At 45.0% G+C, this 27,931-nt stretch overlaps 1 protein-coding gene across 1 annotated transcript; it reads left to right on the top strand.

The window, feature by feature from the left end:
* The first annotated feature begins 676 nt into the window (after nucleotides 1-676).
* ST3GAL1 (ST3 beta-galactoside alpha-2,3-sialyltransferase 1) lies at nucleotides 677-27,078 on the top strand. Its single transcript, XM_082499367.1, has 6 exons — nucleotides 677-1,240; nucleotides 12,746-12,942; nucleotides 16,094-16,273; nucleotides 22,270-22,315; nucleotides 24,858-24,977; nucleotides 26,826-27,078. The coding sequence occupies exons 1-6, from the start codon at nucleotides 929-931 to the stop codon at nucleotides 26,997-26,999; spliced, it is 1,029 nt and encodes a 342-aa protein (XP_082355493.1). The 5' UTR covers nucleotides 677-928; the 3' UTR covers nucleotides 27,000-27,078.
* The last annotated feature ends 853 nt before the right edge of the window (nucleotides 27,079-27,931 follow it).

The following is a 27,931-nucleotide window of genomic DNA, read 5'->3' as shown; positions in this document are numbered from 1 at the left end:
AAGGGAAGGAGGTGAGTCATTGCCATTCAAATGGCTACAAACTGGAATTCAAAGAAGGCTGGAGCGCCGGGTGTGATTCAATAGAAAGGGACTCAGTGTCCACAGGTCGATGCTCTGCCCTTTTGGAAGTTTCACCCTGAAACTTCTCAGTATGCAAATACCGCAGCAGAAATCGCAGCCGGTGCTGTGTCAAGGGCTCTGAGCTGTGAGCTGATCAGAAGTTTTGGTAAGGGCAGAGAAAAGCAGAGAAATTAGGTCGGGAGGAATGCAAAAAACCTTCTGACAATAATTTTTCTTTCTTTTTCTTTTTCTTTTCCTTTTTCTTTTTCTTTTTCTTTTCTTTTTCTTCTTCTTTTCTTTTTCTTTTTTTTTTTTTTTTTTGTGTATGTGTGTGTGTCTCCAGGCTGCAAACTGCTCTCCACGGCTTAAATGGACATCAAAGCACATCTGTCTGCTGGAATGTACATCCCGGGATGATCTGATCCTTCGTGAACTAACTTCCAAGAAAAAAAGATAACCACCCTCTTCTTTCTACAATTTGCTTGCTTTAATTTATGGCTTGCTCCCACACAGAAAACTGAAATTTTAATGCTGATATTGCTCCCCTCTAAATCTTCTGGTACGCGGAAGGGCAAGGGTCCATCTTCATTGAACCCTCGTTGGGAGAGGTTAGCAGTAGGTCACAGAGAGGTGGAAGACTGGGAAGCACTGTGAGAAGGTGAAAGGAAGTACTCAGCTTTGCCTTTTTTAAGCCTGTTTGGGGGAAACGAAGCTTCTTCCCTTATGGATGGAGGTAGTGGAGTTGGTATGTTCAGCCTAAGCCCAGGTTGGTAACCGGCAGGCGCCTGCAGCACCCTTTCCTTTTTGCCTTACGTTGGACCCTACATCATACTTGGTCAGTGGCGACGGCAGAACCCGACTGGGAAAGATGGTTGTCGTAAGGAGGAGGAACGTGAAAGTGTTTACCTTCGCCTTTTTGCTCATCACAGTAACATCATTTCTGCTGAACTACACGCACCAGGTGACCACGACCACCTGGGATCCGAGACATCTCATCATGCAGTTTTCAGAGCAAGTCCAAAAACTCTTCAAGTACCCCAGGAGACCGTGCAGCTGTCACACGTGCATTTCTGAGCTGGGACATTCCCTCTGGTTTGATCAGAGGTTTAATTCAACTATGCAACCTTTCCTGACCTCACAAAATGCCTTGATCCCAGAAGAGAGCTACAGGTGGTGGCTGGTAAGTGGGAGGTGTGGACGTGGCCCGGCGTTCGTGCGACGGTTGCGGTGTCAGGCTTCGAGCGATGCCGAGCAGATAGCGAGAGACGGTTCCTGCCAAAAGCATTTGCCGTCTCAGCTGACAAGGCAGAGGCAGAGGTGGAAGAAAGTGGGCGTTCATGCTGCTGTTTAGCTTGCAGGCACTCCGAGCGCACGTTCACTTGCTCCAAGCTAGAAAAGTCCCTGGCAGAGATAGGCGGCGAATCCAGAATTTGCAAATGTCAATATTGCCTTCGTTCTCCCTTCTCTTTGAAAGACTAGACTTCCTAAGCCAGCTTGTTTCACTTCACATGGTAGAAAGGGCTTTTGCTGTCCATCGAGGTAGCAAAGCGAACTCGTTGTGAAGTGTGTAATTCACCTGGGGCTTTCCCTACCATAAAATATGTGAATAATTAGCAGGATTAAATGGAAAATTATTAGTCCCATGTGTATGAAAACAGTCCCTGTTGTGGCCGGTGATGTAAAACTGGTCTGTAAAGCACAGGGGTGGCCACGGGTCACTGGGAAGTAGCAGCCCCTGTGTATCCTTGACCAGGGTGGTCCAAAGAGCCCTATCCAAGCATCATGAAAGCCAGCGGGTACCTTGTTTGAAAAACACAGAAGGGAAGAAGGCGTATCCTGACGTTTTGCCTAATTAAAGCCCCTTTTATGTTATCTTGAACAAGACATTGATTAAATTATTTGCTTGTGGCCTGTGCTGCCGAGCTGCTAAAGAGCAGGTTCTGGCTGCAGCAACCCCAGTCAAATCCCAGTTTCATTATGAGTAGCTTTGCCCTTCTTCAGGAAAAATAGTTTTCCTGTGCCTTCCTTTGAATGCACACCCGCCTGCACCTTGGTGTCCTGCGGCTAGCACAACCCTTGGTGTTCAATTTAGGGATTTCAGCCCTTCCCCAGTGCCCTGGTGTTGGATTTCGGGATTTCAGCCCTTCCCTGGTGCCCAGGTGTCGCGTTAAAAGAAATGTAGTTTCGATGTTTGTCTGCCAGAGTCCAAGGACTTTCACTGATTTATCTATCAGAGTCCCAGCAAAGGATTTTCACTGAGTCAGATTCACAAAAAATGAAATTATTTATTTTATTGAGACAGAACAGATTTGAGATTGCCATTGATAAATTCACTGACTACAATAGCGCTACTAATTAAGGCTAATATTGCTAGCAAAAACAATAATCATACAATAGCCCGGGGATAATGTTCACCAGAGGGTGAAAGGCACAGCGCTTGCCAGGAAAGGTGTCCCTGCCTGGGATGGAGGAAGAGAACGCAGCCGTTGACTGGTCAGTCAGGTATTGAGATTCTTCTCTCCCAGTTTAACAGTCGTTTTCTCCTTCTTTTATCCCCAAAATTATGAGGTGTCCCTTCTCACTCCCCCCCCAGGTGATGTGTAGTATGATTTGGGTGGAGAGACGAGTGCTATAGTCATATATGTTTAGGACGATCTCTATTATTATCTTCATTAGCATATGGAGGGGTGTCAACTTTAGTATGCGTTTTGCAGATAATGAGGCAGGGGTCAGTTGTCGGGCATGACAGCCTTTGGAAGAAACGAAGAACTACCCAGTGTCTGTTATCTTGCCTTTGCTGACAAAAAGCAGAACTGTCCTGCCCACACAAATATCCCTCCTTATCTGCATCCCCTTACAGCCAGGCCAGTCTCCACTCCCCTGGGCTGCACAACAGATAGCGAGGCCAGTCTTAATTATTCTTCCAGCGCTGAGACTTCACCTCATTATCCAAGTTCCACACCTGGAGAGGCCCCTCAGGCAGGTACCCACTTTTGCAGTGGGGGCATTTAGGTTTCCGGAGGAGGCGGCAAGTGCTGTGGCAATGAGGCTCTATCTGAGTTATCACGTCTCACTCCATCGGCTGTCACATTTTCTAGTGAAAAAGAAATGCCGCTGAACGATGTGTTTAACTATTGCATAAATGATATCCTCATTTTATGGTGCAACCCTTCTCTTTGCCATGAGTCCCACGTATTCCAGGCGTCACGTCCTTTGACCTCTCCCTTGGCCATGACTCAGATTTCCCATTGCTTGTGTTTTTTCTTTTGCAGCCCTCAGACACTTTTCCTTCTGGTCCCCACATTTCCTAGCTGGGCTTTGCTGGAGTCATGAGAAGGAATCACAGAATCACAGAGTTTCAGAGTTGGAAGGGACCTCTAGAGATCATCTAGTCCAATTCCCCTGCCAAAGCAGGATTGCCCAGAGCACATTACTCAGGACTGCATCCAGGCGGGTCTTGAAAATCTCCAGAGAAGGGCACTCCACAACCTCCCTGGGCAGCCTGTGCCAGTGCTCTGTCACCCTCACCGTAAAGAAGTGTTTCCGTGTGTTTGAACAGAACTTCCTGTGTTCTAACTTTTGCCCATAAGGGAAGATGGCAAGCTCGAGTCCTGGTTCCCCTTGCCCTGGGGTGAGGTTCTCCCAAAGAGCTGATCTGAACTGGCAGTTTCCAGAGGGGGGAATACCCCAACTCAAGCTCAGTAGATGAAAGGATGAGGTTGCTCATGGACACAGTGAGTGTTGAGGCTGGTTGTGAGGTGCCTCCTGATCCCATTGCCTCTCAATAAAAAAAGATAGGAGCACTCAGAACCTTGAGGAGGTGCTGAGGAGCGGATGGGAAGATCAATCCTAAATCCTGGCACTGGTGTGGGGGCTGTGCTCCTGCAGCAGCCAGGCTGAGGAGGAGTCCTTCGAGACAGGGCTGAGTGGGCAGGGTGCCTCTAAGGGAGCTCTTACATGAGGGCTTGCGCATCACCCCCAAGCAAAGCCACACTGCATTACCCCACTTTGATTTAAACATGAAGTTTCAATGCATTCTCAAAAAAAAAAAAAAAAAAAAAAAAAGAAGTCTGAATTTCTGATTCTTCTTCTTCTAGTGGAACTGGAAAAAAAAAAAAAATCTCACTTCAGCTCAAACCGAAACAGATTTTTTTGTGGGTTTGTGGGGGAGGTTTTTTTTCTTTTTCAGCTAAATTAAAAACTAGTGACTTTCAGGACAGCCAAAAGTCTAGGTTGTTTTTTTTTTGCCTCCCCCCCCCCCCCCGCCCTTCCACCAGCCCAAATAAAAGCTGTCCATTAATTTTTAGGGCTGTCTAACCCTACTTTTAGAGTTTTCATTCATTTTTTGAATTCAGGTCAAGTTCAAAGGAAATACACCACTTCAGAACACAAAATCAAAGCATTTTTTTTGAGATGGTAAAAATAAATCTTCTATTATTTCTACACGTTTTCCACAATATTTTTTCTTCAGCCAGAACTTATCTTGAACCAGAACACGTGAAATACTTTGGTGTCTCCCAAAACTCCGTTGTTTGTTAGACATCAGTAGCTTACTGAATATACTTACCCTAATCTATGGTAGATGGAGAAGGTGCCCAGACCCATCTGCTTCTGGGTAAACCCAGGCATGATGTGGCCTCAGGTCCTCATTGCAACCTATTTCCTAAACACATGTTGCTTTGGGTAAGCCTTTTCCAGACAGTCAGGGTCATTTCTACAGTAAGTAATTCCCAGGTGCATCCTGACTGTGCTCCATTTTTGCAGTTAATTTTCCAGCTCGTCTTCAAAGTGATTCTGAGATTTCTGCCAGTCTTAAAGAAAGCATTGCTCATGGCCATGTTTTACTCCCGATTGCTTTGCCAACTCAATAATTTGTGACTTTTTACTATATTTGTACTTAAAAGATGAGGCATGAGGAGTCCTGAGATTGCTTAAACTTCATTTCGGGGGAGAAATAGCTGTGTGTTCACTCTCAGGAACTGACTTCAGACAGCGTGGTGGTTTCGTTATGCTGTAACTGAGACGACGGTGACTGCACCTTATTATAAGGCTGTGACTTTCCTATCACGGGGAGACCCATGTGATATGCTTGGACTAAACACAGGCAGAGCCCTTGCCAGAGAGCTGTCTGTCTACCAAGCTCAGTCTGCCCTCCCCTTCCCGTTAACCCTGTTGCTGTATAACCCTGTTGCTGAGTGCTGTGGTTGACATGCCTGAGGGACGGGATGCCATCCAGAGGGACCTGGGCAAGCTCGAGAAGTGGGCCTGTGTGAACCTCATGAGGTTTCACAAGACCAAGTGTGGGGTCCTGCACCTGGGTCAGGCAACCCCCGGTATCAATACAGGCTGGGGGATGAAGGGATTGAGAGCAGCCCTGCTGAGAAGGACTTGGGGGTACTGGTGGATAAAAAGCTGGAAATGAGACGGCAAAAAGCACTCTCAGCCCAGAAAGCCAACCACATCCTGAGCTGCATCAAAAGCAGCGTGGCCAGCAGGTTGAGGGAGGTGATTCTGCCCCTCTGCTCTGCTCTGGTGAGACCCCACCCGGAGTACTGTGTCCAGCTCTGGAGCCCTCAGCACAGGAAAGGCATGGACCTGTTGAATAATGTCCAGAGGACGGACACAAAAGTGATCTGAGAGATGGAACACCTCTCCTATAAGGACACGCTGAGAAATTTGGGGTTATTCAGTCTGGAGAAGAGAAGGCTCCTGGGAGACCATATTGAGGCCTTCCAGTACTTAAAGGGGGCCTAAAGGAAAGATGGGGACAGACATTTAACAGGGCCTGTTGCAACAGGACAAGGGGTAATGGTTTTAAACTAAAAGAGGGTAGATTTAGACTAGATATAAGGAAGAAACTTTTTACACTGAGGGTGGTGAAACACTGGCCCAGGTTGCCCAGAGAGGTGGTAGATGTCCCCTCCCTGGAAACATTCAAGGTCAGGTTGGACGGGGCTCTGAGCAACCTGATCTAGTTGAAGATGTCCCTGCTCACTGCAGGGGGGTTGGACTAGATGTCCTTTAAAAGTCCCTTCCAACCCAAACTATTCTATGATTCTGTGACATGTGAATGAAAATTATTCATCCAAATAGTCCCATAGCATTAGTAACCCTCCACTTCTAGGAAAGTGAGGTCTGGCCTTATGACCAGTATTTGAGATGAAGTGACGTTTGGGGCCAAAGGGTGGGGTGTTTTCACTTGCTTGGTTTCACTTCACATGGCTGCCAGGCTGCTTCATGGTTTATTTGCAGAATATATTATTTAAGCTCATCTAGCGTGGTAGGATGTGGCCTTTTGGAAGGAAATATTCCTGGCTGCTGTGAATAAAATTGCATTGTCCGTACCAGAGTTAGTGGTACCACCCATACAGTGGGAAGGAGCAGGGGAGAGAAGGGCAGTGCTACCACCCCTGCAGTGGCTCATCCTGCTGCACGGGGCAGGGCTGCTTCTGGAGAAGGCATCTGAAAATGTACCTGGCTGTTTCTGTGTTCACGGAAACAAGGGGGCTGTTGTCAGGCCTGTTACTTGCCTTTCATTTACTTAAATCTACCCAGCTGATAAACTCTCCCTTGGTTACGCTAGTCAGGTAACAAATAATGGCCAAAATTCTCCTTCTGGGTACACTGCTGCGGCTGCTTTGTGCTTATTGTGACTTAAAGTTGAATTGGAGTCCTCCTCTCTCGGAGATGATCTGGGCATTAATAATACTCTGGACTGTAACTCCCTTCCTTCCTTCCTTCCTTCCTTCCTTCCTTCCTTCCTTCCTTCCTTCCTTCCTTCCTTCCTTCCTTCCCTCCTTCCTTCCTTCTTTCCTTCCTCCCTCCTCCCTTCCTTCCTTCCTCCCTCCTCCCTTCCTTCCTTCCTCCCTTCCTCCCTTCCTTCCTCCCTTCTTTTCTTCCTCCCTCCCTTCTTTTCCTCCTCCCTTCCTCCTTCCCTCCCTCCTTCCTTCCTTCCTTCCTCCCTCCCTCCCTCCCTCCCTCCTTCCTTCCTTCCTCCCTTCCTTCTTTTCTTCCTCCCTTCCTCCCTCCATCCGTCCCTCCCTCCCTTCCTTCTTTCCTCCCTCCCTCCCTCCTTCCTTCCGCCTTCCTTCCTTCCTCCCTCCCTCCTTCCTTCCGCCTTCCTTCCTTCCTCCCTCCCTCCCTCCTTCTCTCTCTCCTCCTCTCCCTCTTTCTCTTCTCCTCTACCCGTGTGTCTCTGTCTTTTCCATCCTGCCTTCTGCCTTCCCTCATGCTCAGGGACTGTGAGAGTCTCAGTGTTTTGGAACTGGCACTTTATGTTACCCGATGCATTTCTTTCTGTTTATATTTTTTTCCCCACCTCCCTGAGTTGGTTCACCTGCAAGTTTTTCATTGTTGTTCCATGACACAAATGCTGTGGACATTTCCACTACGTGTAGTAACCTGTATATAAGGAAACAGGGCAGGAATTATATGCTGTAACATAGTATAGCATTTATTTATAGTTTTCTTGTTTTATTCTCAGGGATTTTTGGCATTGTTTTTGGTGGTCAGAAAGTATAAAAAATACAAGATCAGAACCTGCTGTTCTAAACCCAAAATAACCCTGTTGAGGTTGATGGATTAGAGCTTTGATAAGTAAAATCAGGCTCAGAGTTCCCTGGCAATCTTATCTGTAGCACATTGTTCATAAACTACCACGTTATAACAATTTTTATCTCAAGTCTTATGATATTTGAGGGTTTTGCTTTTTTTTTTTTTTTTTGGAAGAAATCTCAGCTCTTGGGGCCATGTGATTAGCGTATCTAAAAGAAAATGTTAGCTTTTAGTCCTTATGTTTGCAGGAAAAAATGTAATATATGGCTTAAAGATTTGCTAACCAGACGGCAAACAAAAGGGCATCCCCAATACATGCGCTGGGGAAGTCGTGGAAGCTGCACTTATTTTTAAGACAGCGGCAGAGCTACTTGGCACCTGAGTCATGCTTTTTGAATGCTCTTTGTAGAAAATTTGCCCAAATACTTTGATCACCAGGAGTCTTCCTTAAAACTGGGACACTGTGATACTTTACTTTGAAAGCAATACAAAGGGCTCACGGCTCTGAAGGGAGCGTGTTTACTGCAGAAGGTGGTACCAAATCCAGCCCAGTTTCCAGGCTCTAGTCCCAGTGCCTGCTACGTGCTCAGTCCCACCTGGTGCTGTACTGCTTGGGTGCAAGCGTGACGTGTAGACCAGCCTTGGACATACTGGGAGAACCTGACCCTGGGCTACCTCTTATCCCCGCTGGCAGCCCCCACGTACGACCAGCTGGGCTGCAGCTCCAGGGTCTCCTACAGCAAGGACGGATGGATCTGAGGGTGGTCCAAGCTCATGTGTCCCTCTAAGCACTGTGATGTGCTCTGCTGAGCTGCAAGCATCCTGCAGCCAGGAACGGGGGCACGCAGAGCCAGTGGAGGCAAGGTCTTCGCTCCTTAGAGTAGCATGGAGGTGACCCGCACCAGCCATGGAAGTCAGAAATCATAATTTGGCATACACGTATCATTGTGTGTTATTTACATAATATATGCACATGACATTCATATTTGAGAATGCATATTTTTTGAACAGACACAAATCATGAAACAAAGCACGAACTCATGAAAGCCCCTATATTCTTCCCCTTAATCTCTTTGATGCATGGTAATTGCAGGACATTAAATAGAACAATAATAATGCCATATTTTCCAGACCAAGGAGGCATTTTTTAAAATTGATGGTTTCCTTTTAACCTCGCCTTCAGTCTGCAAAATGGAGATTACCTGGATTTGCCCCACCAGGCTGTTGCTAGGATTAATCTTCGTACAATGTCTTATAGCTGGGGAGTGCTGCATGGGTATTAATACCTCCGAACTGCTGCAGTGAGGCAATTAGTAGCTGTGCAAATTAGTAGCTGTGCAAAAGAGATTCTCATGGGGCTTTATTCCCTCTTTATCTTTTAAAAACAGTTAAAAACAATTAGAGAAGCCATAAAAAACAGTATTGCTACACCAGTTTCCCCAGGCTGTGTGCTTGCAGGGCTGCCCCGGCAGCACTGGCTACTGCCAGACCCACACCTACACCTGCCTGTCCACCACAAGGGCTCTGTCTTGATCCATGCTCTGTCTGCATCCACATCACACCAGTGACTGCGGGTCAAGTAGGATATTTTCTACCTGCTAATAACTTGGGATTTTGAAGGTGTATTTAATATGCTGTCAAACTTGTCCATGGATGTGGGATGCACAGGCACCAGGAGAACTTTCCACTGAGGCTCTCCTGACTGTAGCTGTGTCCTCCCTGCTCCAGGCTATTAGCTCTGAGCAGCCTTGGCTGGATTCACATCCTCCCCTTGCATCCCCTTAGCTGAGTTTTGGGTATTGCTTCTTGGTGATCGCTGGTGATGTGATGGTACTGGAGAGTCCAGGGAAGCCTTCTGAGAAGTTTACAGAAGCAGCAAAGTCCCTTGTCATCCTTAATGGAGATGTGCACACCACGGTGCGAGAAGGAGCAACGGGCTCTTCCGCCAAAAGCTATTCATGGGTAAAGAAAGGAAGTGCATAAACTTTGAGGTTCTTTTTTCTTGTGTGTCGTGTCCATCCCCCCATCCCCTCCCTCCCCTTTCTTTTTTCTAAATAAGAAGAAGCAAAAGCAGCTAGTAAACTTCTGTATATGAAGTGGGGAATTTCTTAGGCTGGGAGGACAGGGTAGTTTGTCTTCCCTGTGAAGACGATTAGGAAACTTCTCAATCTGGACTTCCACTTGCAGATTTTAACAACCTAAGGTGAGAGTTGACTCTCAAGTGCCAGACAAATATTTTATGGAGGGGAGCTGGAGTGTTAAGAGCCCTAGTGATATTTTCTATGTGGACACAAGGTGGGTTAAGATGCTTTTTGGACTTGGGCAAGAGGTTAAGCTGCATCATTAGACACAGTTGTTGCTTGCACAGACTTCCGAGAAAAGCAGCCACTTCACTCAGGACACAGGGGCCAGGTATTTCAGTATATTTGAGTCCGCTTCTAGCAGCTATATTCATACACATATCCCTGGCACATATCTACGGCACTTGGAGGGAGGACGCGGTACTGACATGGCTCTGCCTTGCACGGTGTGGACAGACCTTCACCCAGTGCTTTTGTTGATTTATGGGAAAGGCCAGACTGGTGGGAGCTTGTTAAAAAAAAAAAAGACAAGACAACATTCCTCAAAAAAAGGGCAAAAGTTTGGTGTGGGAAAGTGAACTATAATTGGCTCGTAATTGTAATGGTATTAAAATGGTCCTTTTCAAGAAGTCAAGTAAACATTGTGCAATAAGGAACTGGCTGCACATTAAGTCGGAATTTTTAAAAGCCTTGGAGTTAAGCAGCTTCGTTGCCTGCTCTGCTCGGTTTTGCTGAAATGTCAAAGACCAAACAATGCTGATTGAAGATTAGGCCTGAAAAGTGTAGTCCAATCAGATAATCACTGAGGAAATTAAAACAGAGCACTTCTAATGAGTTCAGGACGGAAGTCTTATTGTATGGATGTTCAGCACACAGTGCAATAAGGTCATCATCCTATTTAACGTCACTGAGGCATTCTCTAACATAAGAAATAATCTCTGCTGTGGAAACTGTGCAACCAAGGGATCGTAGGATGATGGTGTCCTGCTGGCTGGCTGCTGTTGGTGCCCGTGTTTTAACTTAGCTTCAGTAGAGTTACTCTAGACCAATGTCAGCATAACAGAAAGAAAAGGCAGACCCCTGTTCTGTGTCAGTGGAGGTGCCTATCCATGATAGCATTTCTTAGCATTTTAATGCATCAAACAGAAGTCAATACTCCAGGTCCTTTCCTTTACTGGTGCTATCGTTCTGGCCGAAAAGTGGGTTCAAGTACTTAGAATTCTCTGAAAATTACCTTCCGCATCTGAATTTTCTCAGGCAAAATCAGTTCAAGACTAGGGTTTGAGGTTTGGTTTGGTTTGGTTTGTGTTTGTTTTTTTTTTTTTTTTCCCAGAATAACTCTGTTCTTAAAAATATTTTGGTGCATGTTTGGTGGTTTTCCCTTTCATTTCTTAAAGACAGTTAAAGTCAGCTCACCTTTACAGGGAGACAGTATATATGGGTGTTTAGACATATGTGTCAAATAATTCAAAATAAGTTCCTTTTTAAAAAAAGTTTGGATTTTTCTACATTATACACCGGATAGTACACTCTAAGACACCTGTGAAGTCTCCATTTATTTTGAAGGCTGCAGGTGTTCTAACATTAAGTGTTTTTCATATATTCAGAGTAAAAACAGGTTAGATGATAGGATTCATCAAGAATACACAAGAGTTTAGATATGTGAACATATGTTTTTAGCATCACACACAAATTTAGAAGAAGATAACCCTTTTCACTTAAATAATTGAGCCATCCACTTAATAGCAACTTACATGGTAATAAAGACAATGCTTGTCTGGGCATCCTAATTACCTGTGCAATACATATATGAGTATACAGGCTAGCAAGGATTAGAAGGAAGATTAAGTCTATGTACGTAGCATTTCTTTGTCTTCTTTGTTTCAAGTTTTCTTGGCGCCAATGTCGTCACATAGCTCTGAGCTCCACAGACCTATTGTTCATTTCAGTGCAAATAAGGCTGCTTTACATAGGTCTGCAAAGAAACAGCATGAAATTTAAACAAAAAATACAGTAGTACATCCGTTTGTGTTTGTGTGTGTGAGGCAGAGAGAGAGAGAGCAGAAGTTAACAGTTCCTGGTGCAGTCAAGGGAGACACATGGGAAACTAAAGCCAATTACCCCAGGCCATGGCTGGGAGTCGTGGGAAAAGGTGTTCCTCCTCCCTCACTCCCTGTATCCTCGCCCTGGGCTGGCAGAGCAAAGCCTGAGTCTTTTGGCAGATTTTGTGTTAGGAGCCGTTCTCCCTTTGTGAACTCGCAAGCAAGGAGCACCATGAGGGTGGGCAATGCTTTTTGTGAGCCTGCCAGCACGCCCAACCTCTTTAGTAGCCCTCAGGGAGCAGAGCAACAGAAAGGGAGTGTCTGGCCAGCATCTGCCCTGCACCTTGCCTGTACCTTCCCGATCCAGTCATTGTTTCCACCATGCACCACAGAGCTGCTACAAAAGAGTTTCCCTCCATGGCAACAGACACAATGACCGAGGTCCGGGTGGTTTTCTTCATCCTGGAGAATTTTTTAGATGATTTTACATCTCCAACTCTCAGGGTTAACTCTACTCTCCCGTAATTTCCTGTTGCACTAGCAACGGTTTCTCCTCAATCCAGAACAGCAGCAGTAAGGTCTCCCACTCCCACTTCTGGCATACACCAAAATTTGTGGAAGGGATGTCAGCCACTTCTGTGCTGCTCAGGTTCCCTGAGACTCATCTGTCCTTCCTAGAAGGGTTAAAAGAAATCTTATCATGTCCTAACAGAAGGTATCTGGCCCAAGGTGGGATTAGGCTTAGAGACACCAGAGGAACATTTATTCTGCTAAGGTCAGCCTTGGGGAGAACATATGATCTGTTCCACCATGGATAGATAGAGACTGAGGAGGTGAGGGAGTCCGAGGAAAAGGAAGGGAAAAGGGGAACCAAGTTAAGTTAATGAGGAGGAGACAGTGTCTGCAGCTGGATGCAAGAGTGGTCTTTGAGAAGACATTTGAAGCTACGTCTTGCTCACAGAGAAGCTAGCTATATTGGTAACCTGGAGTGATTTTTCTCCCTAACAGAAATTGCAAGGAGAGAAAACTCCGAAGAATATTAATACTACTCTCAAGGAATTGTTTGGGATCATTCCTGGGGATGGGGATCCACTGCAGGAGCAAGGCACTTACACGTGCAAACGGTGCGCCGTCGTGGGCAACTCTGGGAACCTTCGGCAGTCTCAATATGGCCAAGATATTGACGCCCATGACTTTGTGCTCAGGTGAGTAGGCACCACCTCAGCTCCAGATGTTTCTGTTGTTTGATATTTTTGGAGGCAAGGGAGCAAACAAGATTTCGGGGGCTATCTAGTGAAATCTGGTACTTAGGTCAAATCTAAATTTCAGTGATGTAAACTATCCATGTTGGAGATACGACCTCATGTTTTAGCTTGGAAAAAAAAAACCATGAATAGGTGTTGATACTGTAGCTTGTTCTGCACTATCCATAGTTGCCTGTGTTCAAAAATATAGCTGAAAAAAATGCAGTTTTGAGTAAAAGTTATTTCTGCAGCTAGTACTCACAAGGGATCTTTTACGCGCTTAATTGACTGTATCAGATTTGACTTGCACTGGTTCATTCTTAAGCCAAAGTCATTTTGCAATGGACAGGAGACAACTGGTTGGCTGCAGCTACTTTGAAAAGGGTTACATCGTCTCTTCTTTTCAAGGCAATGAAGGTTGGCTATTTTGTCCCACTGAAACACAAGCGGGACCTAGGTAAGCAGAGCTAATCATCCAGAGGGCAGCCAAGATATCTGGGATGGCTAAATTAATCTCCAATGTGTTGTCCAGCTTTCATACCACAGCTTCCAGCCCAGCACAATTTGGGAAGCAAGCCAGGGCAGGTCAGAGGGTCTGGAAAGGAGGAATTGCTATTAAACATACCACATGTGGGATTATACTCTCAGAAACAACATAACCTTTAGCAGGAAGCTGTGGACTGAAGTCAAGAGTGAATCAGCTGAAGATCGGCACTATTTGAACTGTTAAGCCACCTTAGGCCTCTTGGCTTCCAATGTGGCTTGGACGCCCTGTAGAGTCTTTAGATGACAATGTTCACAATAAATCATTTCAGGTGTTGGTTCCTTCAGCTGCACGCCTTGCCTTCTGCCAAAAGCACCTCCCCAAAGGCAGATGCAACCAACTTGGGCTTCAGAGCCAAGAAGCAAAGTGAAGAGCCCTCAACATTAATCCTGCAGGTTGCAAATGGGAGGCTGCTGAGGTGCATTTACGCTTAACTCCATGTCCCTCGCTATGGAGACAGCCCTGTTCCTGTGTGGAGTTTCTTATCTCGCCCGGCCTACGTTTCCAGATTCATGCAGAAAAGGATTTGCTAGGCTTAAAGGCTTTTTTTTTTTTATTTTTGAGTAAGTAACTAAAGAGTAACGCACTCAGATGCGGGTTTCTGCTCTGAGGCCCTCCCATAGCCGAGCATTGGTGGCAAGGGAGAAACTCTCAGTGATTTGAAATTGAACCTTCCAGGATCCAATTTCTGTTTTAGGGATCTCAAACCAGATCTGAAATGGTAGCACTAGGTTTTAGGATTCACTGTGGAAACTTGCACGGAGAAGGTGACTCCTCTGTGGGTTAATCCAACAAACAAAATCTGTGGTGACCTGATACTTGCATGTGCTCTGGCAATACAGCCAAGCATGGGGAAGAGCCAGGGAGCTGGAGGGGACACCTTTGCTTAGAAACACTGTGTTCCAGCCGACTTTTATTTGTTTAACTATCTACTTGCATGACGTAAAGAAATTGCTGCTTGGTCCTTCCTGTTCAGACTCGCTCTGAACTCTGCCTTCTGCTACACCACGCGTGCAGCCCCACCATGGATGGTGGGGAAGGTACATAGACCCGAGGGCAGGGTATGAGTAAGATAACTAAGATGCCACCCTTGGATTTGTCTTGACAGAAGTAAAACCTCATATTTTATACCTCAGACTGACTAATCTCAAGATAAAACATAGTAAGTCTCACGCTGTACTGAGTATTTTTACACAGTACAATGTGGGGCGCTGGCAGGGAAGAGGCTAACTCGATCACAAGTCCTCACAGGCTGGCAGGATAGCCTGCCTACGCTTATGACTCCCTTTGAGGGAGTTAAACGTAACTAATTCACCTGGGGGAGCATTGCAATAACACAGCCTGGCATAATCTTGATAAACAGATTTTACCTCCCCCGTTATCAGTGACCGGGGCAACATGTTGTCTGGCAATGTACAATGCTCCTCATCATCTCATAAGCTACATCCTTCCTTGTCCTCCCTGCACTTCTGCCAGGAGCTGAGCTAATACCTCTGCAGGAGACTCCACTGGGCTGCAGAGAAAACCCGTTCTGCTCAGAGCCAGCTTGGGGTTTTCTCCATGGTGTTGCACGACACCATGGATTCATGCAAGGTCAGTCAGAGCCACTTTGGGGATCTCTAATCTGCATTACACTGAACCACAGAAATATGCAAATCTCTACTAGCAGTGAGCTAATGCATCAGGGAGGGAACTGCTGATGTGTCCCCAGATTTGCATTCATGAGGGAATACATGCACAGCGGTGTTTCTGCAGTCTTGAGTTCAGAACCCCCTCTGTTCCCTGTTCCCTCATACACCCAACATAAGGTAGCCCTGTTTGGCCAACACATTTTGTCTGAGCCCTGGTGGGCCCTGGGCAGATGTCCATGCACTGACCCCAGAGTTACCAAAAGCACATCACGTGTGTGCAGAGTCACCCTACGTAGATGTATCAAAGTTGGAGGACATAATACAAAGTAAGGCTTGAGTGAATGAAGTGTCAGCAGTCGGTCCTGGATTTGTGACTGTGGCTTTGGTGCCTTTTCATGGGAGGACCATACGGAATATTTGCTGCTTCTTATCACACATAACATGGTTTGTTACTTTGACCCTAGACATCCAAAGGCACATGTACAGATGGGGGAATGAAACTGCAAGAAGTCAAGCTGACGGACTTCAGGGCGGTATTTTTCTTACCAACTGGAGGCTTCAGCTTTAGGATGAAAGGAGATGTGTCCTCATGGACTCACTGCTCTTTTGACCAGCTCTCTGCTGACTGTAAAGGGAACTCAGGGGTGTGCTCAGCGATACACTTGCTTGGCAGAAACTCCCATTCAATCCTAGGAGTCCCACACTAAAGCTAAGCTTTCTTTTCCTTTTAATTTATCCACTATGGGTGATGGTCATTTCAGCCTGCTTGAGGATCACTGCACCCTGTTAAGGCTGTCTGAAGAGCCTGCATACAGCACTCTCCTTAGCCACGGGAGCATTTTCCTGCAATCTCAAGCAAATGATTTGGGGAAGAATCACAGGTTTGTACCTATGTAACTCTTCTTCCGCTTTCTCACTTCTTACTTTTGGGCTGCAGAATGAACCGTGCCCCCACCACTGGCTACGAATCAGATGTTGGGAGCAAGACTACTCACCACTTCGTTTACCCTGAGAGCTACAAAGAGCTGGCAGAAAATGTGAGCATGATCCTGATCCCCTTCAAAACCTTGGACCTGCGCTGGGTTGTCACCGCTCTCACCACAGGCACCATCAACTTGTGAGTAAGGGCAGCCCTGAGTGGGCAGGCCGAAGGGGTGGGAGCCCCCACATGTTGCTTTAGGACAGAAAAGCCCACACTGGGCAAGTCCCTGCTTCTGATAAGGCCTAGGGGAGCTTTACAGACCATCTCAGGTCAAGGTTCAGTCCTGAACACTTGCTTTCTAGGAAAAGCTTAATGCTAGGGTGCAGTCTTTGAGGCAAAGATCCAGGTCCATCTCTTTGCAGCCCCACACAGTGGTCTCAGAGAAATGAAAGGGGGAGGTTTTTGCTGCTGGAGGTAGCCCGTTTGAGCAGTGACTTCCTGGGCTTTGGAGTTCAGTGCCTTATTTTTGGCTTATGCTCATCCTTCCTCCTCTCCAGTTCCCTGGGTGTACAGTGGGTGCTGCCAGCATGCCCGTACCCAGACATACCCTACAGAGTGCCATCTGCAGAATCAAGTGTTTGGCGGGTTATTCATTCAGCAGTGGTTCTAGAAACCTAGATTGTCTCACCTGAGACGCTTGGGTGGCCACGTGGTCCTCTAACATATATTATCCCATTTGCAGAAGAGGACAAGGAGGCAGAGAAGGATCTGCAGGCTGCTCACAGAAGGCAATGAGAGCAGATGCAGACTGGGACACTTAGTACCCCATCCCCAGCGTCCTCCCCTGCACAGGTCCATCTTTCCTAGTGGAAGGTGATTGAGATCCATGCAGAGGAGACACCGTTGCGTCACCTGTGTGCCTTAGTTTTAAATTAACATGTTTCACCTGGCAGTAATGTGCCATGCTGTTATTTATTCTCCATTTCTTCTTGTGCTTTCAGAAGTAAATATTGTCCTGCTTAATACATTTATGGCAGCACTAGAATTAGAAATGTGAACAAAACGCATGTTTCTTCTAGATGCCTGCTAGCAAATTCTCCCCCTTCCTATAAGATGGCTTTTCCTAATCCAGAGAATGAAATACGTGACATTTGTACTGTGTGTGAGGTTATCTGCTGGATGTAAAGACACAGCCTGGTGGGATTGCTCAGTGGCACCCTGCTACACATAGACAGCAATAGCAGATCAGATTACTTTATTCCAGAAAGAAGTATTTCAAGACATTTAAACTTTTTTCCCAATTTCACAGTCTCAGATGATTAAAAACTTGGAAAAGTATGTCCCTGTTGACGGGGGATAAGACCTGCTTCGCATTTTTGAGGAAAACTTTTTGATGGGACAACAAATGGAGTTTTATTTCTTTTCTTTTTCTTTTCTTGTTTGCAAATGCATTTTAGTTTATTTACATTTCTTATTAAGATTCTCTCGACTTGTAACAAATCAGGTTTAGTCTCTTTTCACCCTTTTTGTCACCAGCACTTAGTATATACAGTCATACGTTGTCTTGAAAAAATCCATCTTCAGGAGGCACTTGTGTCTTGGAAAAGTCAGCCCACTTGGAAAACTGGCTTAAAAATAGCACCTTTTTTTGCAAGGCTTAGTTTTTTTTCTTTTAGAAACTGTATTGATAAAAAAGATTGAAAACCTCTGCCCTTAAGCCTGGACACAAATCGTGTCAGAAACAATGAAAGCTCCCAGCTGCCTTCCATGCCTTTGCGTGAGGCCCCTTGCTGCATCTTTGTCATATCTGTGCCTGCGCCAGGAAGAGGAGCCCACCACAGAGGGCCAGTTGCTGCCATTGTCACCCATCCATGTTTTCATCACTGTCACTGCTCTGTGCCCAGATTGCAAAGCTATTCACTATTTTTTGTTGAGTATTTACCTTCAGAAGTGGCAGCAAGTAGGCTGCAATGGTAAAGTTGAGTGAGCCCTTAACCTGCCAGGAAGATATAACTGGTTGACTACAAAGCAGTCACAGCACATAAAAGGAAAAACGTCTTTGCTTAATAAATTACAGGATATTATATATTTATAATTAGATTGTCTACATGGGCTTGGTAAGCATCTGGTATAAATTAGTGTGTAAGCATTTAACCGCATGGAAGAAATAACAGTATTTTCAGATTTTTGCCGTACTCAAAGCAGGGAAATTGCATAAGTAATAAGCTGGCACATGCGAGAGCAATAAAACCAGAAAATCCTAAACACACAAATCATAACAATGTATTTAATGTAATTCTAGGCTGGCAGAATAAACCTACGAGCATGCATTAAATAGATATTGTCAGATACAGTCTATAAGGAAAATTTTGACTGTACATTTGTAAAAGGGAGAAGGCGTCAAATATATAAAACCCATCTGAAATTCAGTGTTTTAGAAGAGAAGAAATACTCACCTTAGTGCACTCACAGTTAAAAAAGGTAAGCATCCTTATGGTTCAAAAGAAAAGCCAAACTGCAGATGGCCTTGGTATTAGATTGGATTGATAGCTGAATGATTCTCTCAGACATGTCTCATTTGACTGATAGATGTCCCATTTCAAAGTGGCTCTCTAAGACTGAGCATTGTCCCAGACAAGACCAAGAAATGCCTTCTGGGATGGGAAACCTTCAAGCCTTCATCCGTCATATATTTAGCCTAGTTGCCTTAACTTGCCTTCTGCAAGTCATCTAGGAATCTCCATACTGAAAAAAGCTCCATTTGTCATATAATCATAGAATAATAGAGTGGTTTAGGTTGGAAGGGACCTTAAAGATCATCTAGTTCCAACCCCCCTGCCATGGGCAGGGACACCTCCCACTAGACTAGGTTGCTCAAAGCCCCATCCAACCTGGCCTTGAAAGCCTCCAGGGATGGTGCCTCCACAACTTGTCTGGGCAACCTGTTCCAGTGCCTCGTCACCCTCAGAGTGAAAAATTTCTTTCTGATATCTATTCAAATCTACCCTCTTCCAGTATAAAGCCATTATCCCTCGTCCTATCACTACATGCCCTTGTAAAAAAGTCCCTCTCCAGCTTTCTTGTAGGTGCTCTTCAGATACTTAAAAGCTGCTATAAGGTCTTCTTGGAGCCTTCTCTTCTCCAGGCTGAATAAACCCCAGCTCTCTCAGCCTGTCTTCATAGGAGAGGTGCTCTAACTCTCTGATCATCCTCTCCACTTGGTTTGGCAGAGAGCAATTTTTATATTCCTTAAAATGTTCCACATCTTCCACCCGGGTCAACGGTACAGTAAGTGTCCTGTACAGGTGGCCAGTGATGCTGGCAGATTTCACTAGAGCCCTGCCAAGTGGTTCATAGAAGATGTTTTCCAGATTGTATGAATTCCACCTGTAGCCACCTTCATCACAGGCTTCACTCTGGCTGCTCATGGCTTGGGTAGGCATACACTTTGCTGGGTAAAAAACTGGATGGATGGCTGTGCCCAGAGAGTGGTGGTGAATGGATTTAATTCCAGTTGGTGGCCGGTCACGAGTGGTGTCCCCCAGAGATCAGTACTGGGGCCAGTCCTGTTTAATATCTTTATCAATGATTTGGATGAGGGGATCGAGTGCACCCTCAATAAATTTGCAGATGACAGCAAGCTGGGTGGAAGTGTTGATCTGCCTGAGGGTAGGGAGGCCATGCAGAGGGATTTAGACAGACTAGATCGATAAGCCAAGGCAAACTGTATGAGTTTCAATAAGGCTAAATGCCAGGCATTACACTTTGGCCACAACAACCCTCACCAGTGCTACAGGCTTGGGGAGGAGTGGCTGGAAAGCTGCTCAGCAGAGAAGGTGTTGATTGATAGATGGCTGAACATGAGCTGGCAGTGTGCCCAGGTGGCCAAGGAGGCCCATGGCATCCTGGCCTGTATCAAGAATAGTGTAGCCAGTAGGACCAGGGAGGTGATTTTAGACCTGTACTTGGCACTGGTGAGGCCCCACCTCGAGTACTGTGTTCAGTTTTGGGTCTCTCACCACAAGAAGGACATTGAGGTGCTGGAGTGTGTGCAAAGAGCAACAAAACTGGTGAGGGGTCTGAAGTTCAAGTCTTATGAGGAGCGGCTGAGGGAACTGGGGTTGTTTAGCCTGGAGAAAAGGAAGCTCAGGGGAGACCTTATCACTGCCTACAACTATCTGAAAGGAGGTTGCAGAGAGGTGGGAGTTGATGTGTTTTGTCAAGTAACAGGTGATACAACAAGAGGAAATGGCTTCAAGTTGCACCAAGGGAAGTTTAGATTGGATATTAGGCAGAATTTCTTTACTGAAAGGGTCATCAGGCATCAGAACGCGTTACCCAGGGCAGTGGTGAAATCCCCATCCCTGGAGGTATTTAAGGGTTGTGTAGGTATAGTGCTCAGGGACATGGTTTAGTGGTGGGCTTGTCAGTTCTAGGTCAATGATTGGACTAGATGACCCTACAGGTCTTTTCCAATCTAGGAGATTCTGTGATTCACTCTTTGTCCTGCTCCTGTGTGGTATTTACTGGGTCGCTAACTCCCTGGCTGCTATGCAGACCAGTTTTTACATGATCATAATGGTGTAGGTCTCTGTTTGGTCTTAATCAGCGTGCCAATACTTTCCATGTAATTGTATGAAATTCTGCAGCCAAGTGACAGCAGGACTTGGGTATTGCTTCTGAAAAAATGAAATATCCCATGATTAAAATGACTAACATGTCATCTGACAAGAGCTACAGTAGTCTCCTGGTTGGATTATAGCTGTCTGCAAATACTGTCTTGAATATTGCGTACCATTCACTTTGGTCTTCTACTGTACCTGCCTAGATGCTCATGAAATATGGCCCTCTTGTTTCCTCCACATCACATTTTCAGAAAAGACTGGCTATTTATTTATCTAATAATGAGGAGATTTTATCAGAAAATAAGCCCTTTAAGTCTTCATAACCACAAAAAGGGCATGGGACTACTTTTACCAATTTTGCTAACTGCAGTCATGTGTGGGAAGCAGATGCAAGGGCAGATTTACTGAGGGCGGATTAAGAAGTCTGCATGGGTGTCCCTTTTCCTGTTAGCATCTCATGTCACATCTCGGGGGGGCTGGAACCCACCCATCACCTCTTCCACTGCATTCAGCCTGGGGCAGGGATCTACGGTCAGGGATGCCCAGAAGTACCTAAGGAGGTGAAGACATTGTCAGGTGACCCCTGGTTTGAGAAGATTCAGACTAATGTTTCAAAGTGTTGATGATCCATGGTTCACAGAGAAATAGAACGTTAATCACAGGAACCTTGTTGTTACCAAAAATGAAGCAAAAACTTTTAGATTGAACTAATGGAAGGGTTTTGGTGCTTTATCACAACCCATCCAAAAAGTATGCAGGGTATATTTTGGGATATAGTCTAGTTACAAGGCCAGTTCAGAATTTTCTCAGTTGAAACAAACCCAGGGAGATATTTTTTTTTTACAGCACTCGTGATGAACTGTGCCATGCCAGCATGCACTGTGCATGAGATAGGGGGAAGAAAAGATTTTTTTGTTTTCAAGACATGACTCGTGATTTCAACCCAGTCATAAGGTATGACTTGGAAGTTTTGTGCTGGGAAGTGCAGGAAGCCTTCAGCGTTCCCCTGGGCAGGAGAGGAATAGCTTGCTGGTGAGCGGCTGTGTACTGGGAACGCCAGAGTTGCACATAACCACAGAACTTATGAACTCTACTACCACCTACTCTGAAAATCATGCAGTAGCTACGAGTATTAGGAGGTGAAAAGTCTCCCCCTGGTGGGAAAAGGTTTTTCTGCCATGAAATTAAATGGAAAGTCCTTCCTGTCATCGAAATGCAAAGACCGCAACAGTCATGATCCAAGAATTAGAAGTCATGGGCTCCACGTAATATTGACTATACACTATATTGTCAACTAAATCTTTGGTGTTATAATGTTAATAATTAACTTGAAAATTTAAAACTGTAACAGCTTCCTATAAACTTGCTTCAGTGACAGCTCAGTTTGTTCATTATGTATTACTTAATTACAGCCTCATTTTCCAACAACTTCTTGAATTTATTGTTTTAAAATAATTGGAATTTATTACTGTGCATGAAGAATATTCTTTCTTTCTTTGGAAATACATGAAAATATTAATATGTCTGGCTTTTATTAATTTTGGTGTTTTTTTTTTCTTTTGACAGCACATATGTTCCAGTTCCACGGAAAATCAAAGTCAAAAAAGAAAAGGTGAGCAATGTTGGTTTGTGAATTTGTTCTGCTAATCCACTTCTAGGTCTTTTGCCTCTTTGGGAGACTGCAAGAATCCAAGGAACCCCTTCACATTCATAAAAACTGCAACACACTTTACAAGGCTCAGCTAAACTAAAGGTTTAGTTCCTGTGTGCCATCCAGGCCATGGGTCGACCACTAAATAACTGAGGTTGGAAAGAAACTGCTCTTGTGACTATGCCATTGCATTACCGCTGTTCTGAAGGTTGCATTGTTTCCTCTGGTACTGCTTAGGGAGATGTAAGTCACACCGTTGGCCGGCGGTGCTCAACCCCCACAGCAGTTGCTCTGTTCCCACTCATTGCAGTCATTTGGATGAGACAACACTTTGAGTTGTGGAGAGCCTTTGGAGTTGTTTTTTTTTTAAATAATATGACTCTTTGAACACCAGGGATGTTTCTCACTCCAGAGTCAGTTCCTTGTAATAAGGAGCTAACTGAACTCTGAACAACTAAAGCTGTGTGTTTTCAATTCAGTGGAGAATTCATGATGGTATCAATGGCTTTTGGGGAAGGCTCTTTGCCCACAGCTGTAATAACTGCCTCTACCCAATTAAACAAGCCTGGAGACTGGGCTCAGGCCAAGTCCATGCTGATTTTGTCCCAAGTGTATTAATAATCTCCCAGACAATGTTCAAGCAAGGTTTGGAGGATAGCATAGACCAGGGAATATTCCCTGTTTTACGCAGGGACAGAACAAAGTAACGTGGACACGATCTGTGTCGTGCCACTTCCCTCAAGGCTAATAAAACACTTCTGACCCATTTTATTTCATAGTTTGGATGTGTAGAAGGCCATCGGTCAGGGGACCTCGCTTCTCTGAGAAGGTCAAAGAAAGATGGACAAACCTGGTGCCCACCCTACAGCGGTCAGAAGAGAGTCCATCCCACGCATACTGGCTCATTGCCCAAGTACGCTGTGGTTTAATAGACAGGTCTTACTGCTGGAGGCAGGATTTCCCATGACACAGGATGGTCATTCTCATGTTGCACCTTTAGCCACCCTGAAAAGACTTTTTGTTGTTGTAGATGCACGGCCTGAGGACATAACCAAGCCAGGCTGTGTAGGGAGAGGTAAAAGACATTTTCTCTTCTACAGACCTTCCAGCAAAATAAAGGTCTCATTCTCTCAGGCCTTGGAGAGGCTGATTTTCAGAGGACCTCAGGCTCCTAGTGTCTCAAGGGCTGGTAAAGTATGACGTTAACCCCAGAGCATTAAAATTAGAGATTAAAGCACGTCCTTCATTCAGGAGGCCAGGTTTTGCCAAAGGCTTCAGATGAGACCTTTAACCTCTATCAGCTTATATCCCTGTGTTTCAAACCATGGACCTCTGGGGCTATTAAATAATCACTTAGCTCATCCCTACCTGTTGTGAGGAGCACATTAACCTCTGCAAAACCCTTGTGAGATGCACTACAGCAGGTTGTTAAACTCACGCCACAGTTGAGTAGCTGTAGACCAGAGTATGGCTGGTGATATGCCCCAGCTTCTTAAGCAGGGAGATGAGAAGCTTGTGTTTCTTCCCACACCAGGCAATGCAAAACACCCTGTGAGAATTACACACAGATACAATATCAGCAATTAACCTCTGACTTTGTAAAAGGAAAAGCCCTGCAGCTAACTAGATAGCACTGAAATGCTGTCACTCTAATTACAAATGCAGCATAGAGGCAAAAGCATCCCTTTGCCCGATTCAGGGAAGGGGGTTGAAACCAACAGCTCCCACCAGTCCTTGGATTTACTGTACACTTAGGTCTGATCTTAAGTGCTCTGTCTCCATTAGATGGCCTCACAATTTCCCCAGGAGATAAACAAGTGCAATTTATGTCTTTTTTTTTTTTTTTTTTAAAAAAAGCATAGAAAAATAGGGTGTTTGGGAAACAGGAGAAATGCATCGGATGCAACCTGATGGGCTTCCTGATAGCTTACACCTGACCCCTGGTTTCCTTAGATCTGTACCTATAGGGATACCAAGACATGGTTGGCGTATCGTGCAGAAGATGCAGTTGCTGCTATGTTCCCACCCAAATTAAAATTGGACTCAATGATCTTAAGGGTTTTTTTCCAGCCTAAATGATTGTATGAGTCTATGAAATCTGGGATGGCATCTTACGCTTGCCTTGCTCAGGCCTCCAGCTCCCTGGAGCTCACCTGCATTACAGCAGGACACTGCAGGGAGAGTCGAATGCCTAATTTTCTGCTCACTTGTGCCATTTCATACCCATTGGTTTCAGTAGGAATCACACTGGATTTACATTAGCATAAGCAGGTGGGATATCCACACAAAGGAAGAAATATTCATGTGTAATTGCAAATAGGAAATATTCTTGAATGCACTCAACTATGGGACTTTATTTTTCCCTTTCAACTGCCCTCAGGGAATAACTATTATTCCTTTCTTCCCCACTCCCCTACCCCAGTGTCCTTTAGGGATGACATGCTGCTGTTGTTTTTTTCCCAGGGTATTTTTCTAATGAGTCTTTTTGTCCAATTTTGCCTAGATCCTGGTTTATAATCCAGCTTTTATGAAATACGTTTATGAAAACTGGCTCCAGCATCATGGGAGATACCCGTCCACAGGCCTTCTGTCTTTGATATTTGCACTCCACGTATGCGATGAGGTAAAGTCTGACTGTGTTTGGATATATGGATAAAAAATCAGGACGTTTCACACTGTAGTGCCAGGAACATGCCCTGGCCACTCACTCAGCCTTTATTTCTTCCCCTCCATCTTCTCTGCCATTCGTTTCTTCAAACAGATACAGAGTCCTCAGTAACATGCAGATATGCTCAACCGACAGATTTGTTTCATTTCAGCAAGTGGTAGGGTTTAAGATGCATTCGAGGGGAATATTATTAAACATAAATAGTGGGATTCCACTTGGTATCAAAAGACATCTAAATATGGATGGTGTCTGTGCCCATCCTGTTAGTGGAAGTCCCGATTATATTTTGTCTCACTGTTAAGGCACCAAGAGCCATTGGTGTTGCCCTGGGTATGCCCTCTGCTTCCAGCTGCCAGGCCAGAAAAGTACAAATCACTTGGCCTTGTGCGACACCTGCCTCCCTTGAGTAGATGTGTTGAGTACTCAGGGACATCTGAAATGGCACTTATGTTTGAGCAACCGCATTGAGGTCTTATCTGTCTAATCAGTGGAGCGAAGAGGCTGATTCAGCAAACCAACCTCCTGGTAAGACATTAGAGAAGCAGGATCATTCCCTGGTTTCCAGTGACTGTGCTGTCTGAATCTCCGCTGTCTGTAATGGATGCTCAGGCACCTCCATTTGGATATCTAAATCTTAAACATAATTCCACCTGAAGAACTTGGATGATCAGCTCTTACATGAGCCACTTTGAGGAATGCAGATCGTCTATTTTCAAACCCAAACTCATGGGTTTATACAGTAGGTTATGCCAAATGTCTCTGCTCCAGCAGTTACTTGAGGAAATTCCCTGACTTGAATGATGTGAGGTGCTCCTAGGTGACTGGAGACTTAGCTAGCTAGTGTAAGGCCAGATCAGCTCTACAAAATCCTGCAAGTGTGGGATTGTCAGCATGGGGGATAAAAATCACAATGTTGGCAAAATCTCTGGCCTGGACACAGATCTGCTGATGAAAGAGAGCTTTTGTCATCTAGGCCTCTGCTGCTTGACGAGATGATGGAAATACTCCTAATGATGCTGGCAGAAACTGCACCATAGTCAAAGCAGATAGGATGGGTGATTGGGTAGAGCCTGTTTTCTGGTAATGAGCAAGGCTCTGAAATTGCCAAAAATAACTTAAAACCAACTCATATTTGGGTGGGTCCATGTGTGAGTGGGTTAAGGCACTTGGTTTGTGGGCTATGACCCATTCAAACCCAGCCATATCAACACTCTCAGTTTAAATAAGTCAATGGTGATGTTTGGACTTTTACCACCAGAGGGGACAAGCATAGCTATTGATAAATGAGCCGTTGGGAGAGGAAAAGCCATAGGAGTATACACACGAAGAACATAATGTCCATTGGCCTCTGAAGTGACTGCAAATGTCATATAATTAAGCATATAACAGGAGGCTGACATGGGTCATCGTTTGGAAGACTAGGAGCAAAACCAAAATTTTTCTACTTTTTGTGGCCTTAATCAGCTAAAAAGGGGATTCCCATCCCAAGCCACAGACCCTCTGAGGCCAAACATCACACTTAGGGGAAAGGAATGTGTTTTTCATACTGCTAAACAAGAATTCATGGATAGCAATTTCCTTTTCTGTCTAGGTTCTGGTAGGGTGGTGGTCTCAGCATAGCTTAGGATGTCATGTCCCTTGAGCAGGCCTTGGGCTGTTATTCTGCGATTGCATCATCTCATGCAGTAGAGTATCTTGGCACACCACCGAGGTCCTCAGGTGCTTCTGCCTATAGATAAACTGAATTTCTTCAACATTTCAGAGCTTTCCAGGCCATAACACTAGTTCTCTCTTACTTCCTAGGTGAATGTGTACGGTTTCGGAGCAGACAGCAAAGGACACTGGCATCACTACTGGGAAAACAACGCGTCAGCTGGAGCTTTCCGGAAGACAGGTGTCCATGACGGGGATTTTGAGTTCAATATAACTTTGACTCTTGCCTCCATTGAAAAAATAAATTTTTTCAAGGGCAGATGACCCTGGCCACAGGGAGAAGTGGGGGCTGCAATTTCCAACATGCAGCAGAACGAAGCTCGGTGAAGATGATCTGGGCACCAGCCAGGTTTGAATGCTTGAATCTGCGGTGGATTCAGAGCGTCTCATTGCTGCAATGCTCACCGCAGGGAGCTCGGCCGAGGACCGGCTTCCACGCTGCACATGATTTCCTATCTACAGATAGCTGGGAACTACCAATCGGTTGTGGGAATAAATGAATTTCTGCTTAGCCTCTACGGCTTAATTTCTGAATTACTGATGAAAGATCTGCCTGTTACAATTAGGGGAAACCTGGGCACAAGAACTGCTGTTTGTGTGTCCATTCTTTCCTTGAGCAAGGCAGGAGATCCTTGAAGAAGAGTGAAAATGACTTCTGGGACTTGAGACTCACTAGGGCAGCTGTGAACATCATAGTAAGGATTACCTCAAAGAAATGAATTCACTTCTGCTGTTGATCTTCTTTTTGAACTGTCTGTTCTGTTTCCTCTATTAGTTCTGGTTTCATGCTGTATTAAGCAAAAAAGCGATGAGGTTGCCTGGAGTAGTAAATATTTCAGCCATTGCCTCATTCTGCATTGATAGTGTCTAGAAAATACAAATCAAATCATCTCTGATCATATATTATTTAATATTGGTTCCTATACAGCCATAATGAGAGAGAAAACAATACTGAAAACTCCAGCAAAAAAAAAAAAAAAAAAAGAAAAGGCCTTTTTAGCCACTTGTTTGTCTTGTTTAGTTATATATATTTTTATTTCTTTTTTTTTTTTGGTGGAAAATACTCTGGAATGCTCATTTTTATTTAATCGGTTTAAGGTTGGAAAGTGGACATTTTTCTTTCAGTCGTTTATATGTGCCTTTTATAATTGTGCAACAGATGTGATTTTTTTTTAAAGATGACAAACCCTAAATTA

This window comes from Vanellus vanellus (genome assembly GCF_965231255.1).
Source record: "Vanellus vanellus genome assembly, chromosome: 2".
Taxonomy (NCBI): Eukaryota; Metazoa; Chordata; class Aves; order Charadriiformes; family Charadriidae; genus Vanellus; species Vanellus vanellus.
The sequence above is the reverse complement of the archived record's forward strand: the minus strand, read 5'-3'. Positions and strand labels throughout refer to the sequence as shown.

Bases quoted from the DNA above. Each gene is read 5' to 3' on its own strand.
- ST3GAL1 (XM_082499367.1), top strand. From the start codon at position 929: ATGGTTGTCGTAAGGAGGAGGAACGTGAAAGTGTTTACCTTCGCCTTT. The intron at 1,241-12,745 runs GTAAGTGGGAGG...TCTCCCTAACAG, and splicing joins AGAGCTACAGGTGGTGGCTG to AAATTGCAAGGAGAGAAAAC. The intron at 16,274-22,269 runs GTGAGTAAGGGC...TTCTTTTGACAG, and splicing joins ACCACAGGCACCATCAACTT to CACATATGTTCCAGTTCCAC.